The 15,469-nt window shown below is 45.7% G+C and overlaps 1 protein-coding gene across 1 annotated transcript in view; it reads left to right on the top strand.

The window, feature by feature from the left end:
* Nucleotides 1–418: 418 nt before the first annotated feature.
* SMOX (spermine oxidase) overlaps nucleotides 419–15,469 on the top strand; it is a 35,975-nt gene continuing 20,924 nt past the window's right edge. Inside the window, exons 1-3 of the mRNA XM_073586721.1 lie at nucleotides 419–557; nucleotides 12,567–12,801; nucleotides 13,530–13,756. Of these exons, the coding sequence (XP_073442822.1) occupies nucleotides 12,594–12,801; nucleotides 13,530–13,756 (435 nt within the window). The 5' untranslated portion in view covers nucleotides 419–557; nucleotides 12,567–12,593. The remainder of the gene's footprint in view (nucleotides 558–12,566; nucleotides 12,802–13,529; nucleotides 13,757–15,469) is intronic.

The raw sequence follows: 15,469 nt of genomic DNA, 5'->3' as shown, positions 1-15,469 counted from the left end.
ATTATATATAAGGGGAGGGCACTGTGCCCGCAGTAGGATACATGTATTATATATAAGGGAAGGGTACTGTGCATGCAGTAGGATACATGTATTATATATAAGGGAAGGGTACTGTGCATGCAGTAGGATACATGTATTATATATATAAGGGGAGGGTACTGTGCATGCAGTAGGATACATGTATTATATATATAAGGGGAGGGCACTGTGCATGCAGTAGGATACATGTATTATATATATAAGGGGAGGGCACTGTGCCCGCAGTAGGATACATGTATTATATATAAGGGAAGGGTACTGTGCATGCAGTAGGATACATGTATTATATATAAGGGGAGGGCACTGTGCCCGCAGTAGGATACATGTATTATATATAAGGGGAGGGCACTGTGAATGGGGAGGAGGATATTTTCCAGTCAGGGGGAGGGCTTTGCAGGCTGATAAACAGAGCCTGGCTGCTCCGTGCAGTGATAGTGCCGCCTGGACTGCTGAGCACTGAGCAGGACAAAGACACTGCAGCCATCAGGAGAGGCAGCAGCCGGGAGCAGAGGAGGAAGGTACAGCGCTGAGTGCTGCCCTGTGTGTGCTGTGACCCCTGCAGTAGCTGCTCTCTGGGTGTAGGAGCCCCCTAGATCTGCAGCTCTCTCTCCAGGCTGATAGCTTGTGTTGCTGTCTCCTGGTGGGCTCCTCCACCCTGTGCCCCCCATGTGCTCTTCACCATTCCCCTTCCCCCTCCTCCAGGATCTGCCCTGAGCTTTGTGCTGCTATGAGCCCATCCCCCATATTTACATCCCCCTCTCCCTGGCTTTGTATGGCCCCTTGGTTGTAAAGCGCTGCGGAATATGTTGGTGCTATAGAAATATTACTTATTGTTGGGGTTTGGCTCATGGTCGCTGCACCTGTCGTGACCAGTTCTGGGAGGCGATCAGGTGGGGAGGGGGGGATCAGGTGCATTACTGAAAGACCAGGGGTTGGGGTATTAATGGGGGCTATTGTTGCCTCCCTCCGCTTTTTCTTCTTCCGACTGAAGGATTTCATTCTTTCTGGTTCCTGTGACCTCATTTTTTGCCAATTCAGTTGTGTGAAAACCGCAGCGTTCGCCCTCTTGTCAGCGATGTGTAGAGCCGGAAGATTTTCTTTAATTTTTAAGCATTAAATTTTTTTTTTTTTATATATATATAATATTACTTTTTTATTTATTTTTTTTATTTATTTATTTTTCTCCTCGATCCACTAAGCTCCCCATCTCCGGGCTGTAACAGGCCAGCGCTAGAGTCTTGTGGCTGCCATTAGATCTCCTAAAATCCAGCGTTGTAGTGTGAGAGCGATCGGAGGACCGCGCAGTGATCGCACCTTATTACATCACTGTATCTGTAGGATGTCACGAGATTGGAAGAGCTCGCTGTATTGAGGAATATTTATTCTTTGTTAGTAAAATATTATTGGTATGGCCAGAAAATGAGAATCTACCGGGGTGACTAGTTGGGTCTCTAAGGCCAAGTTCCCTTGGTAAATCATTGAGGGTTTTTTTTTTTTTTTTTTTCTGCATTATTCGTTTCTTAAAAATTTGCAGCGTCTTGGGCTACGTTCACATGAGCGTTTAAAAAAAAAAAAAAAAAAACCCTGGGCGATTTCTTCACCTCAAGGCGTTGGGCACACGTTGCAGTTTTGTTGCATTTTTTTTTTTTTTTGCTTAGAGAAGCCTGACTTCTCATGCACACGTTGCTTATTTTTGAGTTGCAGTAAGTAATCTCCTGTGTGTCAAATCTTTGTGCGTTTTTGCTCTGTATTTTTCACCGTTTACTTTGCTCAAATTCATCAAAAACGCAAGTGTTTTTTCCGCGGAGTTTTTTTCCTGCTAAGGCTATGTGCACACGTAGTTTTAGGTCCTGCGGATTTGGGAAAATTCGCAGGTCAAAAGAAATTTCGTTCAATGTGTGCACATACTGTTGTGAAATTTTTTTTTTTTTTTTTTTGTCAGCTGCAAATAAAAAATTTTAAGACCCCCCCCCCCCCCAAAAAAAAATAACAAATTGTTAATTGCAAGGGAATCTGTAAAAATTGGACAGTATGGGATTTTTTTTTTTTTTGTGGGACCATGAGGTCCGTGTTCACAACGAGCGTTCTGAACAGCCCTACTGATCAACGTTGGTCCGAGTACTGTCTGTATTTTCCACAAGCAGTTTTCGGACAAAAACTTCAGTTCGTGTGAACGTGGTGACGGTGCCACCTTTTTAATTTTTCTCAATGGTAAATTCCGATGCGAATATCACTGTAGGAATTCCACAAATGCTGTGTGAGAACATAGCCTCCTAGTTGGCAGGTGTGTGAGTGTTCGAGAATATCAAACCCTTCCAGTTGTGGTGAAAGAACCATGTAGGGTTGTCTGAGAGTTCTAGGTGATCCATGATGGTGATTATCACCATTGAGCTGCACCATAGCCAGTGTTTCCAACAAAGCATTGGTCCTTTCCTGGCCCAATGTCCTAGTACTTGAATCTGTGCCCTGACCTCCATCGGTGCTGCTTTCTTTTTTTTTTTTCCACTTCTACCAACTACCACAAGAAAAGTTAAGACTGAGGTGGACCTAATATGGGTGCTTGTTTTGGTGGCTGTGGACCTAGCGATTTAATGGAAATGTTGAGGACTAGGCTTGACCTAAAGACGGGATGCTGGATCAGTAGCAAATCTTCTCGTTTTTGGCTTCAGATAGCCAATTATACTTCCAATTTGGAAGGCCTTCAGTCTCTCTTTCCTCAATAGACAAGCAGGTCGAACATGAATGACGACTAGGGCGGCTTCAGGAACATGTTGGTGAGCTTGCACCATGTAGAACATGTTCAGGGGCTCATATCTAGCTGATGCCAGTCATATTAATGTATCGGGATTGTCTTGTTCAGTTTGGTGGAGAAGCTGGTCTATAGAAGTGTTGGAGCAATGATAATGGGTCAAGTCCACTTGGAGTTTACAGACTAGTTGGGGGAGACTGATGGTTATCTTTTTTCCTTGTCAAGTCCTCCATTTGTCCAATTTGAAGACCTTAATATAAGTCCTACTTGTGTAATGTTTGGTGCATCTGACTTTAGTTGTAATATAAAGGTTGGGATTTGTGACAGCACCAGTGCTGAGTCAGCCATACAACTGAGTGAGTGCAGTACGTGGCGTTTTGTCCTTGTATGACTCTTTACTTCTGTAGACCGAAGGTTGGAGGAAGGGAGTTTACTCGAAGATTACATGGTGCACTGTATGTCATTACTGTGCAATATGGACAAGTGGCAGGATGTAGTCACTACACAATGCACAGGAACGCTCTTAATACCCACATATGAGAGATAAGGTATCTACACTACACCAAATTCTCAATATCTTTTTAGGCGTTTATCTCCAGATCTTATTTCCCAAACTTCTCCTTGTACATGATCCAGTAATATAAGTGGGCATACTGCCCTCTCAGATTGGGCAAGGGTTGCATAACAGTTATGAGATGGTTCCTTGTTAGTTTCTTCCCTCTTTTTCACTTTAGTCTAAGACTTTCTGTACTGCTTGTGTACATGGCGAACACAAGAAAAAATAAATTTTCCAAAAATTTACAAAAAACGAACAAATTGTTAGGCAACTCACCAAACCCTGACTAATGCACTGGCAGGATACAGCAAAGCCCCAGTGATAAAGGCTGGGGCAGCACAGGTGCATTCCACTGATAAAGACAGCCAGTTAACCCATCAGGGTCTGGCTGCCTAGTGGGAAATGCACACTAATAAGGCTTGCATAAGACATAAGTCACACTGATAAGTGTGATGCATAGTGTCTGAGCAGCCTATCAATGACGCCAATGTACTGCTTGTGTACAAGGATCTAGTATTGTCCCATGTGCCTTTATGCAGCTCTAGTTTTTCTTGGGTTGGGAAGACCAATCATAGACCATTGGCTTTAGGCCTAGGTGTCCCTGATTTTTAGATGTTTATCACCACTCGCAGACATATGGGGCACATTCTTGGGTGAACTTCCTTAGGCCATATCCAAATGTAAGTATTCATTTTTTATGCTTTTTTTGTCTAGATCGGACACGAGTGCTGAAAAATAGTCCTAAGGCTGGTTTCACATTTGTGTTTTTTAGCGCTGGAAAAAAACGCATACCTGCGCATGCGTTTTTTCCCCTATATTTAACATGGGTGCGCATACCTGCGCGCTGGTAAGCGCATGTATGCGATTTTCATGCGCTGCGTTTTTTTGGGGTGTGCGTTGGTATTTTCCAGACGCAGCATGTTGCATTTTTTGGCCCTGCAAAAAAGCGCATGCGCACATATGCGCACGTTTTGCGCTAAAAATGGCCATTATAGCCTATGGATGCGCATATGTGCGCACTGGCATGCTCATGTATGCGTTTTTTTGCATATGCGTTTTTTTTTTTTTTAACCATGGAATTTAGGGGTTTGGGTTAGAGTTAGGGTTAGTTAAGGGGGTTTAGGGTTAGGGTTATGGTCAGGGTCAGGGTTGGGGTTTGGGTCAGGGTTAGGGTTAAGTATGGTTTGGTTAAGGGTCAGGGTTAGGGTCAGGATTAGGGTTAAGTATGGTTTTGTTAGGGTTAGGGTCAGGGTTAGGGTCAGGATTAGGGTTAAGTATGGTTTTGTTAAGGATTAGGGTCAGGGTTAGGGTCAGGATTAGGGTTAAGTATGGTTTTGTTAAGGGTCAGGGTTAGGGTCAGGGTTAGGGTTAAGTATGGTTTTGTTAAAGATTAGGGTCAGGGTTAGGGTCAGGATTAGGGTTAAGTGTGGTTTTGTTAAGGGTTAGGGTTAGGGTTAGGGTCAGGGTTAGGGTTAAGTATGGTTTTGTTAAGGATTAGGGTCAGGGTTAGGGTCAGGATTAGGGTTAAGTATGGTTTTGTTAAGGGTCAGGGTTAGGGTCAGGGTTAGGGTCAGGATTAGGGTTAAGTATGGTTTGGTTAAGGGTCAGGGTTAGGGTTAAGTATGGTTTTGTTAAGGGTCAGGGTTAGGGTTAGGGTTAGTTAGGGTTTAGGGTTTGGGTTAGGGTTAAGTATGATTTGGTTAAGGGTTAGGGTCAGGGTTAGGGTTAGTAAAGTCATGGTTTGGGTAGTGTGAGGGGCCACCTAAAAATGTTGGAAAAAAAACGCAAACGCGGTAAAAACGCACTACAAACGCATAAAAACGCTGCGTTTTTTTCATGCATGCTCATAAAAATGCTTGAAAAAAACGCAGCAGTTGTATGCTTATGTATGCGTTTTTTCAATGCGTTTTTTTTGCGGGAAAAACGCGCTGCAAAAAAAAACAAGTGTGAAACTAGCCTAAGAAGACTAAAAATCTGGTCTTCTGCCTGATTCCTGATCTCTTGTTTCATCCATGTATATGACATACAGTACACTGTCTTTTTTTTTTTTTTTTTTTTTTTTTTTTTTTTTTCCAGTACAACCCATCATGGCTTTATAGTAGTTCCTGCTAGGTGACTCCCATGTAGTTGGAATAGATGGGTATCCAAAAGTTATGTTTGAGGTGCTGGAGCGTTCTGACCTCAGGACCTCCTAGATATTGTGGTATCAGGAACTTCTCCACAGTTGCTCTAGAAAACAATCCTACCAGGACTGGATGGTAACGACTGTATAAAATCTATCCTCTACCACAAAATATCATTCTCGTTGCGAGCACCAAGGTGCTGCTATTGGTGGAAACCAGTTATTTATTTATTTTTTTTTTTGGAGAACTATAAAGTCCCTGAGGTTTGGTAATGACGTACAGTTGTACTCGGATATTGTTCGTCTTGGTGCAGCTCCACGTTGACTCTTTGGGTGTTGAGTAGAGTCCAGCGAATTTGTTCAGATTCGGTTCTGAATACGATTGGAATCGAATATCGTTGAAGCAATATTCGTCGAACACAGCCGAACGTTATTGGAGTCAATGGGAGTAGAAATTACCGAATATGTTCGGAACCGATCATCAAGCATAGATTGGGCACCAATATGGTATTTTCAGATTCGGCAACCGAATCTGAACAAATTCCTTCAACTCTTGTGTTGTGTCACGTCGTTTGAACACTCTGCCTTCACGAAGCTTTATGTAGTGCTCTTGTAAATGTCTTGGGAGTGGCTGTCCTCTTTTTGGGTAGGGCTGCTATACAGTTGTAAGCTATCTTTTGAAATTTTACTCATGTTGAGATGGAAAGATGGGAGTTTTACTAGCTGGCAGTAAGGTATGTTCTTCCTTTCCTTCCCCTGAGTGTCACTAGGCCAAGCCGGTAGCAGTTAACTCTTGTGAGGAGCAAAACTCATTTTGGGCAGATGAGATCGAATTGGCAGATTTAAATTGGTCCAAATCTACAGTACCACAAATACTGTTTTTATGCTCAGTCGCAAACAGGTTAAAAAAAAATAAATAAAAATAACTCTCCTAAACCTTCCCTTGACCCTTACTCCACTGCAGCTCCTGTTCACGGTACTCACCTTCTGTCTTTGGTTCTTCTGTCGCTGGAGGAATTAAAGGGAATCTGTCACCTATTTTTCACCCTATAAACTGCGGCCGCCGCCATCAGGGGCTTATCTACAGTATTCTGTAATGCTGTAGATAAACCCCCGATGTAACCTGAAAGATAAGAAAAATGAATGTGCAAGGGCTGGACCTCTTCTGGCGCCTGCGCACTGCAGTAATCTGCTCTGAGCAGTGCGCCTGTGACGGAGCCGCGACGGGCAGGAAAGAAGAGGACGTCATCTCTAGAAGATGGGAGGCGCCGGACCGGACCGCCCCTGGGCGAGTATAATCTAACTCCTTTTTCTTCTTTCAGGTTACATCGGGGGCTTATCTACAGCATTACAGAATGCTGTAGATCAGGGGTCCCCAACCGCCGGTCCGCGGCCCAGCACCGGGCCGCTGCAGTGCCCTTGCCGGTCCGCGGACACAAGGGGAGCCAGGGGTGGTCAGTGGCGTGGCGGGGGCGTCACGCAGCAGTTCTTATCGGCGTGTGTAGCGGCGGCCAGGGAGCGATCCAAGCAGCTCCGCTGCCTGCAAGAGGGAATAGCAGGAGCGGAGCTGCAAGGGCCCGTCCACTGCGTCCAGCTTCCTGCCCGCCGCCCGCGCTTCCTGTCTGACTGACACAGAGAGGATCGCGCCGCTGCTCTGTCAGAGCGAGGAAGCGCGGGCGATGCTGCGGACAGGAGAGAGGTGGTGTGTGTGTGTGTGTTTGTGTAGGTGGAGCCTGGCCCTGGAGGAGATGGGGACAGAGGAGAAGACCGTGATGGGGAGAGAAGGCCATGAGGGGGTAATGGGAGAAGGCCATGATGGGAGTGATGGAGAGACGGCAGTGATGGGGTGAAGGCAATGATGGAGAGACGGCAGTGATGGGGTGAAGGTAATGATGGAGAGACGGCAGTGATGGGGTGAAGGTAATGATGGAGAGACGGCAGTGATGGGGTGAAGGCAATGATGGGGTGAAGGTAATGATGGAGAGACGGCAGTGATGGGGTGAAGGTAATGATGGAGAGACGGCAGTGATGGGGTGAAGGTAATGATGGAGAGACGGCAGTGATGGGGTGAAGGTAATGTTGGAGAGACGGCAGTGATGGGGTGAAGGTAATGTTGGAGAGACGTCAGTGATGGGGTGAAGGTAATGTTGGAGAGACGTCAGTGATGGGGTGAAGGTAATGATGGAGAGACGTCAGTGATGGGGTGAAGGTAATGATGGGGTGAAGGTAATGATGGAGAGACGGCAGTGATGGGGTGAAGGTAATGATGGAGAGACGGCAGTGATGGGGTGAAGGTAATGATGGAGAGACGGCAGTGTTGGGGTGAAGGCAATGATGGAGAGACGGCAGTGTTGGGGTGAAGGCAATGATGGAGAGACGGCAGTGTTGGGGTGAAGGCAATGATGGAGAGACGGCAGTGTTGGGGTGAAGGCAATGATGGAGAGACGGCAGTGATGGGGTGAAGGCAATGATGGAGAGACGGCAGTGATGGGGTGAAGGCAATGATGGAGAGACGGCAGTGATGGGGTGAAGGCAATGATGGGGAGAAGGGAGTGCTGGGGTGAAGGCAATGATGGGGGGGAAAAGGGGGTGATGGGGTGAAGGCAATGATGGGGGGGGGGGGGGGGGGGAAAGGGGGTGATGGAGCACTCATTCAAAACCTATGGTGAGTTGAGTCACATTATAAATGTTGTTTAATTATAAGTATGCACTGCTACACTACAACTGTGTCCATAGCCCCGCCCCTGCCACACCTCCATCCCCGCCCTGCCGGGCCATGGAAGAATGGTCTTGCTTGAAACCGGTCCCTGGTGCAAAAAAGGTTGGGGACCACTGCTGTAGATAAGCCCCTGATGGCGGTGGCCACAGCTGATAGGCAAAAAATAGGGTGACAGATTCCCTTTAAAGGGCGGAGGACTGGGGATGGGTGCGGTGAAGGTAGACTTCTTCCAGTCTTAACAAATTTGATTAATTTTGACTTTAAAAAAACAAAACCCATAATGTTGTTTTTGGGGCAGAGTTTGCCTTCTGGAACCCCCATCTGACCTATTTACTGTTCATAGAACTGGAGCACCTACAGGACATCCCTTCGCCCTCACACTTGGTCCTGAATAGTAAACTGCCATCTCTTCGACAGCCAGGGGTTATCTTGGAGAAACCTCTTATTAATGTAGATCTTTGATGTCACTATTGCCCTAAAGAAATAAATCCTGGAAGTGTCCATATCTCAATCCCCCAAATCCCAGTGTCTGTGACTATGGGGTTGTCTGCTTGTCCTTCTTTTACTATGTTCCTACAAACCATGTGCTTCTCTGGGATCAGTGTGCTCATCCTGAGCTTCCTGGTTCACGAGCAGAAATGCGGTGGAGAGCAGGAGAAGCCGGTTAGTGTGGATTAAAGCTCTGGTTACGTGGTGGATCTTTGGCCTCCTGCGTGACGTGAGACGCTCATCCCTGGAAGTGATTCAGAGAGTGCGTCATTCCCGATTGTTTGCTTTAGGTAATTGCTCCACATTGTGATGTCGCAATATTTCCTGGTTCAGGTTTGTGCTGTTAACTGTTCGTGTCCTGCTTTGTAGGCTTTCGTTGAAAGAAGCTGTTCGTATGCGGCCTAATTATAGTACTAAAAAAAAAAAAGTCTTGCTTGCCAGCTACTGAATGCTTTTTGCTGTGGCCTTGGCCCTTCAGTATCTTTCCCCGATACTTATCTCCAAGTTTTTTTTTTTTTTGTTTTTTTTTTTGACACACCCTCCATTTCCCCCCCCCCCCCCCCCCCCCCCCACACACACACTTTTTATTTTGGAGGAAAAAAAAAAAAGTCCTCTTATGTATGAAAATATATAGATGGCTATAGATAATATTAATAATGGAATATTCAGGGTCATCATGTCCAACTCCCTGCTCAATGCAGGATTCACTAAACCATCCCAGACAGATGTCTGTCCAGCCTCTGTCTGAAGACTTCCATTGAAGGAGAACTCAACACCTCTCGTGGCAGCCTGTTCCACTCATTGATCGCCCTCACTGTCAAAAAGTTTTTTTTCTAATATCTAATCTGTATCTTCTCCCTGTCAGTGTCATTCCATTGCTTCTAGTCTCTTCTTGTGCAAATGAGAATAGAGATCATCCCTCTACAATGTGACAGCCCTCCAGATATTTGTAGACCGCTATTAAGTCTTTTGCATATTAAACATTTCCAGATCCTTTTAACCGTTCCTTGTAGTACATGGTTTGCAGTTCGCTCACCATCCTGGTAGCTCTTCTCTGAACTTGCTTCAGTTTCTGCACGTCATTTTTTGTTTTTTAAAATGTGATGCCCAGAACTGGACACAGTATTCCAGATGAGGCCCGACCAAGGAGGAGTAGAGGGCAATAATTACTTCACGTGATCTAGACTCTATGCTTCTCTTAATACTTCCTAGAACTGCATTTGCCTTTTTGCTGCTGCATCACACTGACTCATGCAGCCTGTGATCTACTAGTATACCCAAGTCTTTTTCACACGTGCTGTTGCTTAGTTCTATTCTTCCTATTTTGTATATTAAATTTTTCTTTCCCAGATGTAGGACTTTGCATTTCTCCCTGTTAAATATGATTCTGCTAGTTGCTGCCCACAGTTCCAGTTTGTCTAGGTCTTTTTGAATCCTTCTGTAGTATGAGCTATCCCTCCTAGGTTTTTGTCCTCAGCAAATGTGATCAGTTTACCCTCATTTCCGTCATCTAAATCATTGATAAAGATGTTGAATATCACAGGGCCCAGGACAGAGCCTTGTGGTACTCCACTTGAGACATTCTTACAACTGCATGTGCAACCAAAAGCACCGTTATTGCTGTCCCCATTGGGTCTCTCAATCTAAATTCTCTATCTGTATGTCTTTGGAGTGTGGGAGGAAACTGGAGTACTCAGAGGAAAACCTGGGGAGAGCATACAAACTCCTTGCAGAGGTTTTCCTTGGTTGGCTTTGAACCCAGGGCCTCAGCGCTGCAGTCTTTAACCACTGAGCCACGGTGCTGCCCCTTCAAATCACTTCATTCAGGGCTAACATCTGACAAACTTGGTCAAATCCCAGGCTTATCTGTTCCCATGGGGCCCACCGGGCCCTGTGTGCACTGTATGTGCTGACCAGGCTCAGAAGCTAGTGACTTTCATCAGTTTAACCCCTCTTGGCAGCAGCATCTGAGGTCGAAATGGGGTGTTGGTGTCCTCATGACAGCCGGGGGCCTACCATGTCTGTGCACCTATGAAGATGGAAGAAAGATAATTTGACTGCAATATTAGTGTATTGTACAAGTCACTAAAGGCCAATAAAGAAAAAACTGTCCAAATCTATATATTCCATGTACTCCCTTCGCCTCCCCAGAAGAATTGGAATAAAGGGGATCATAAAGTCACCCGGACATAAGAAGGATAACAAGGCTGAGGGGGCCACACGGCGAGTTTGGTCATGACACAGGCTGTGCAGCCAAAATTACATCCGCAATGCAAGTGAAGTGAGTCACACTGCGACCCCCCCCCCCCCATAGTTGACCGTGACAAGCACGTCGTGATAAAAATCTGACCCGGTTGGATTCTTGGAGACTTTCTTTTATGGTAGCCAATTGTATTGGAAGTGGAGACCTCTAACAATCCTGAGCCGCATGACCCATCGTGGCCAAAAGTCAGCTTGTAGCTCCAGCCTAAAAAATACAATGCCACCCACCGATAAATAAAGGTAGGCGAGGAGGAAATTATGGAAGGAGTAGATGGGCCCAAATAGATCCAGAGCCGGTCCTAGCGACACTATATAGTATGGCACCACCTTTCCAAAGTGAGTCCGTGCCCAGGGGAAGGGGGCTGTATTTGTTGCTTCTACGGTTACTGAAATATTTAGGATGGAGATCTGCTTTGCTGTAGGCCTCCACCGCACCCTGGAGTCTAGAAGATGTCCCCTATCTCGACGGCGCCTCCACAAAAGTTGTCAAGTACAACAGATTGGCGTCTGCCCATCATTGTCCGTGTGCCGGTACTTCCTGTTCTCACTGTTGCCATGGCAACAAGTTGCTTCACGATGGAGTACAATCGTGCTCTCTCGTCCCTCTGGTAACGCTGAGCGCGGGAACGAAAGTCTGGCCGAGGGGGACGCAGGCTGTAACATCGCAAGTTCAGAGTTCTCCTTAAGTGTTTGCGTTACCTGACAACGAAGTATTGTGAACGCCGAGTTACGAGACGCGAAAACAAGCCATTTTGTTCCTGTCTGGGTGATTGATGGCAACTTAATAAAACCTCTCCTGGCGCTGCTGTATGGTGGCACAGACTGTTCTGACACAGTAAGGTGGCTTTTTTTTTTTTTTCGCCCTCGTCTTGTCGTTCTGCTCTCGTGCCCCAATAATGTCTTTCTGAGGTTTCCGTATCCCAAGATTTCCAGCAGAGTCTCCGGTTTGCTTCCTCCTCCGAGGGCATGTTGCCAGGATTGTGAATAGTCAGCGGCGGCCTTGGGAACGAGGAGGCGGGTGGGCCGGACGGATGAATACAGGTCGGGGCTGCTCTTCTCTACCTCAAAGAACAGGCCGGACGGATCCTTCACAACAAAATTAATTTGTTTCCTTTCTGTGCAACACTTGGCAAGCAGGGAGACTACTTATTTATGTTCTTTAAAGTCACTTTTCATTGTTTTGTGAGATTCCGTATAGTTTTTATTTTTTTTTTTCTTGCTCCAAATTCTTCAAAGGCAAAAACGCATTTAAAATATGCAAAATTTGTGCAAAAAAAAAACAAACCTTTTTTGTTTTTTTGACAATGACTATAAACTCCAAACAAGAGTGGTGGAGGGCAAGCGAATGAATAAAAGTCCCCAAAAAAGCCCTGGACACAAAAAAAACCAAAAAAAAAACCAACCTTTTGCTCTTTATTAGGGAACTGCTCCAAAAATATAGCCACATCTGAAAAGCTGCAAATGAGACATTGGGCTAAAATATCATCTGGATAAATTAATACAAAGGACATAATATCCAACAGCCACAAATGCTTCACCAGATGAAGCTGACTTTAAAAGGTGCAAAAGTAGTGAACCATGTTTGTGCTTCATCATTATTATTTTCTTTATTTTTTTTTCCCTTTGCTAGGCCAACTAAAAGGAGAGCTTGGACGGCATGCAAAGTTGTGACATATCTTCAGACAGCACTGATGATCCTCTTAGTAGTGGCCCACGGAGAAACCGAAAGCCGCGAATAGTGATTATTGGGGCGGGTCTTGCGGGCCTCTCAGCTGCAAAATTTCTCCTTGAGAAAGGATTCTCGGATGTTACGATCCTTGAGGCATCTGATCGCATTGGAGGCAGAGTTCAAAGTTTTAAACTTGGTAAGTGCCCGTTACATTTTATTGTCCCTTGGATAGTTCTGCCTATCAAAACTGAGGACCACAGATTGTGAATTGTTCTATGTGACAAATGATAGGGTCCCTACTAATCACTGAAACAGAAGTGCTGAGTCCCCTGTTACTTCTCACTGGAGATGTCTATAGTGAGGAACCATATATGCTGCTACACTATCCAAAGTCCACAGATTAAGAAAGGAGTACATGTGGGTGGTGTAGCTGCTTTCTAATAAGTATTTCTCTCCTTTAGAGCTGGAATCGCAACTACACTGCTCAGTAAGAGGTGGAATGTCCTCCATGTTGGTGCTGCTTCTGAACATGTGCAACATAGAGACAGGAGAACAGGAATCCCTCATGACTGGGTGTAGGGGAAACCAGTCTCCATCCAGTAGCTCAGACAACTGAGGGAGAACCCATAGAGGGAGGGGGGGGGGAAATGCAGAATACAAATCATATAATGGCTAGAGCTGAGTGAGCAAATTAAAGTTTAATTCTAGTAGTACTTGTTGAAAATTCACATTTCATATGATGTGAATACTGAAAAATGATGTCCTTTCCCATGTTTCTAAATCATACAGGTGTGGCTGGGAGGGGGGGGGGGGGGGGGGGAGAGTGACTGGGTAAATTTTTGGAATTTTGCAAGATCCTACTCTGGTTTCTGGTTGATCCGTAGTCCTCATGACTTAATGGTGACTTACTTGGTTCCGTTTTAGAACGTGCTACTTTTGAACTGGGAGCTACCTGGATCCATGGCTCAAACGGCAATCCCATATATCATCTAGCAGAAGACAATGGCCTACTGGAGGAAACCACAGATGGAGAGAGAAGTGTTGGTCGCATCAGTCTTTACTCCAAGAATGGAGTGGCTCACTACCTCACCAGCAACGGACAGCGGATCCCAAAAGATGTGGTTGAAGAATTCAGTGATGTTTATAACGAGGTGAGGCTCTCCCTGATCTCAATGTCCAAATTTTGCCAACCGGTGACTGTCTTTTTATCTTGTTGGATCTGATAAACCATTTGTCTGGAGTCCTTGGATTTTATTCATTTAGACTTGCTGGAGTAAGATGTAACAAATTCATTAAGATGTGTGTGTGTGTGTGTGTGTGCTCCTGCCAGAAAAGTATGCTAGCCCCTGACTTATACACATTTCTACACATTTTTGCCCCGTAAGTTTTTGGTGCACTTGTTCATGTCCTGTCTGAACTCCATTAACTTTTCAAAAAGTTGTCAGATCAATCCAGAACTTGGCAAAACAATGCCAGAAGATGCAATTTTAATTTTTTTCAAAATCTACCGACAGTTCAAGCAGTTAATTTTTGCCAAAAAAGTATTTGTTGAATTAGTCCCCTAAAGTCTGATTTGGGTCTTATAAGGCCCTTTCTCACATGGCGAGATCGCTAGTGCGTCACCGATTTATGTGACATGCAGCGGCGACCGGGCCCCTGCTGCGGTCTCGCTGATTGTGCTTGAATGGCCTGGGCCATTTTTTTTCATCTTTGGTGTTCCGCTGGCCAGCGCGCACCTGTTTTTGCCGCCAACAAGCGACCTCATTGGCGATGCAGAACACATGGACGCAGGCGTGAGTCGTCTGAATAGCCGCTGTGTGACACTATACCAACGACCGCTGCTGCGTTGGTGAGTATATCTGTCTCACAGCTCACTAGCGACCATTTAGCGACGCACCAGCGCTCCTTACCAGGTAGCATCGTTGTTGGAATCGCTGGTGCGTTGCTAAGTGTAACTGTACCCTTATACTGAAGTCAAAAAACACCTATCCCTTGTTTGGGCTCACTGTGCACTAATCCAGATTACACACACTTAGGAAGTCTGTGTGCCACCATATGATGCACACAGCAGATGGGGGAGGAAAGTGGGTCCTTTGTGGTTGGCTCCATGTCCAGTGCTCCTGGGCAATATTCGCATCAGTGTTTGATTATTGGCTTATTCTCATAAGTTCACCAAATTCAGGACTCTTAAAGCTCTATTGCAGTCTAGCCTAAAATGGGGGGGGGGGGGGATTAAAATGAGCCCTTTTTTTTTTTTTATCTCCTAATCTAGATCGCAGGTTTTACTACTTCATACACAGATGTGACTTTAAAGGGAGTCTGTCACCCCATTTTCGGCCTATAAGCTGTGGCCTGCGCCATCAGGGGCTTATCTACAGCATTCTGTAATGCTGTAGATAAGCCTCCGATGTAGCCTGAAAGAGGAAAAAACCAAGATTATATTCACTGGGGGGTGGGTACGGTGGGTGTCGCCGTCCGGCACCACCATCTTCTAGAGATGATGTCCTCCTCCTTACTTCTGCCGTGGCTCCTGCGCAGGCGTACTTTATCCCTGTTGAGGGCGGAGTAAAGTACTGCATTGCGCTGGGAAAGGTCCGAGAGGTCCTGCGCACTGCAGTACTTTACTCTGCCCTCAATAGGGCAGGCAAAGTACACCTGCGCAGGAGCCGCGGCCGAAGTAAGGAGAAGGACGTCATCACGAAAGATGGGAGGCTCCAGACCGGATCCCAGCGTGAGTATAATCTAACTCGTTTTTCTTATCTTTCAGGTTACATCGGGGGCTTATCTACAGCATTACAGAATTCTCTGGATAAGCCCCTGATGGGGGTGGCTGCATCTTATAGGCCAAAAATGGGGTGATAGGT

Source organism: Dendrobates tinctorius, unplaced genomic scaffold, assembly GCF_039654945.1.
Source record: "Dendrobates tinctorius isolate UK_male_01 unplaced genomic scaffold, ASM3965494v1 ptg000095l, whole genome shotgun sequence".
In the NCBI taxonomy this organism is placed as follows: Eukaryota; Metazoa; Chordata; class Amphibia; order Anura; family Dendrobatidae; genus Dendrobates; species Dendrobates tinctorius.
This window is presented reverse-complemented; position numbering and strand designations above follow the sequence as displayed.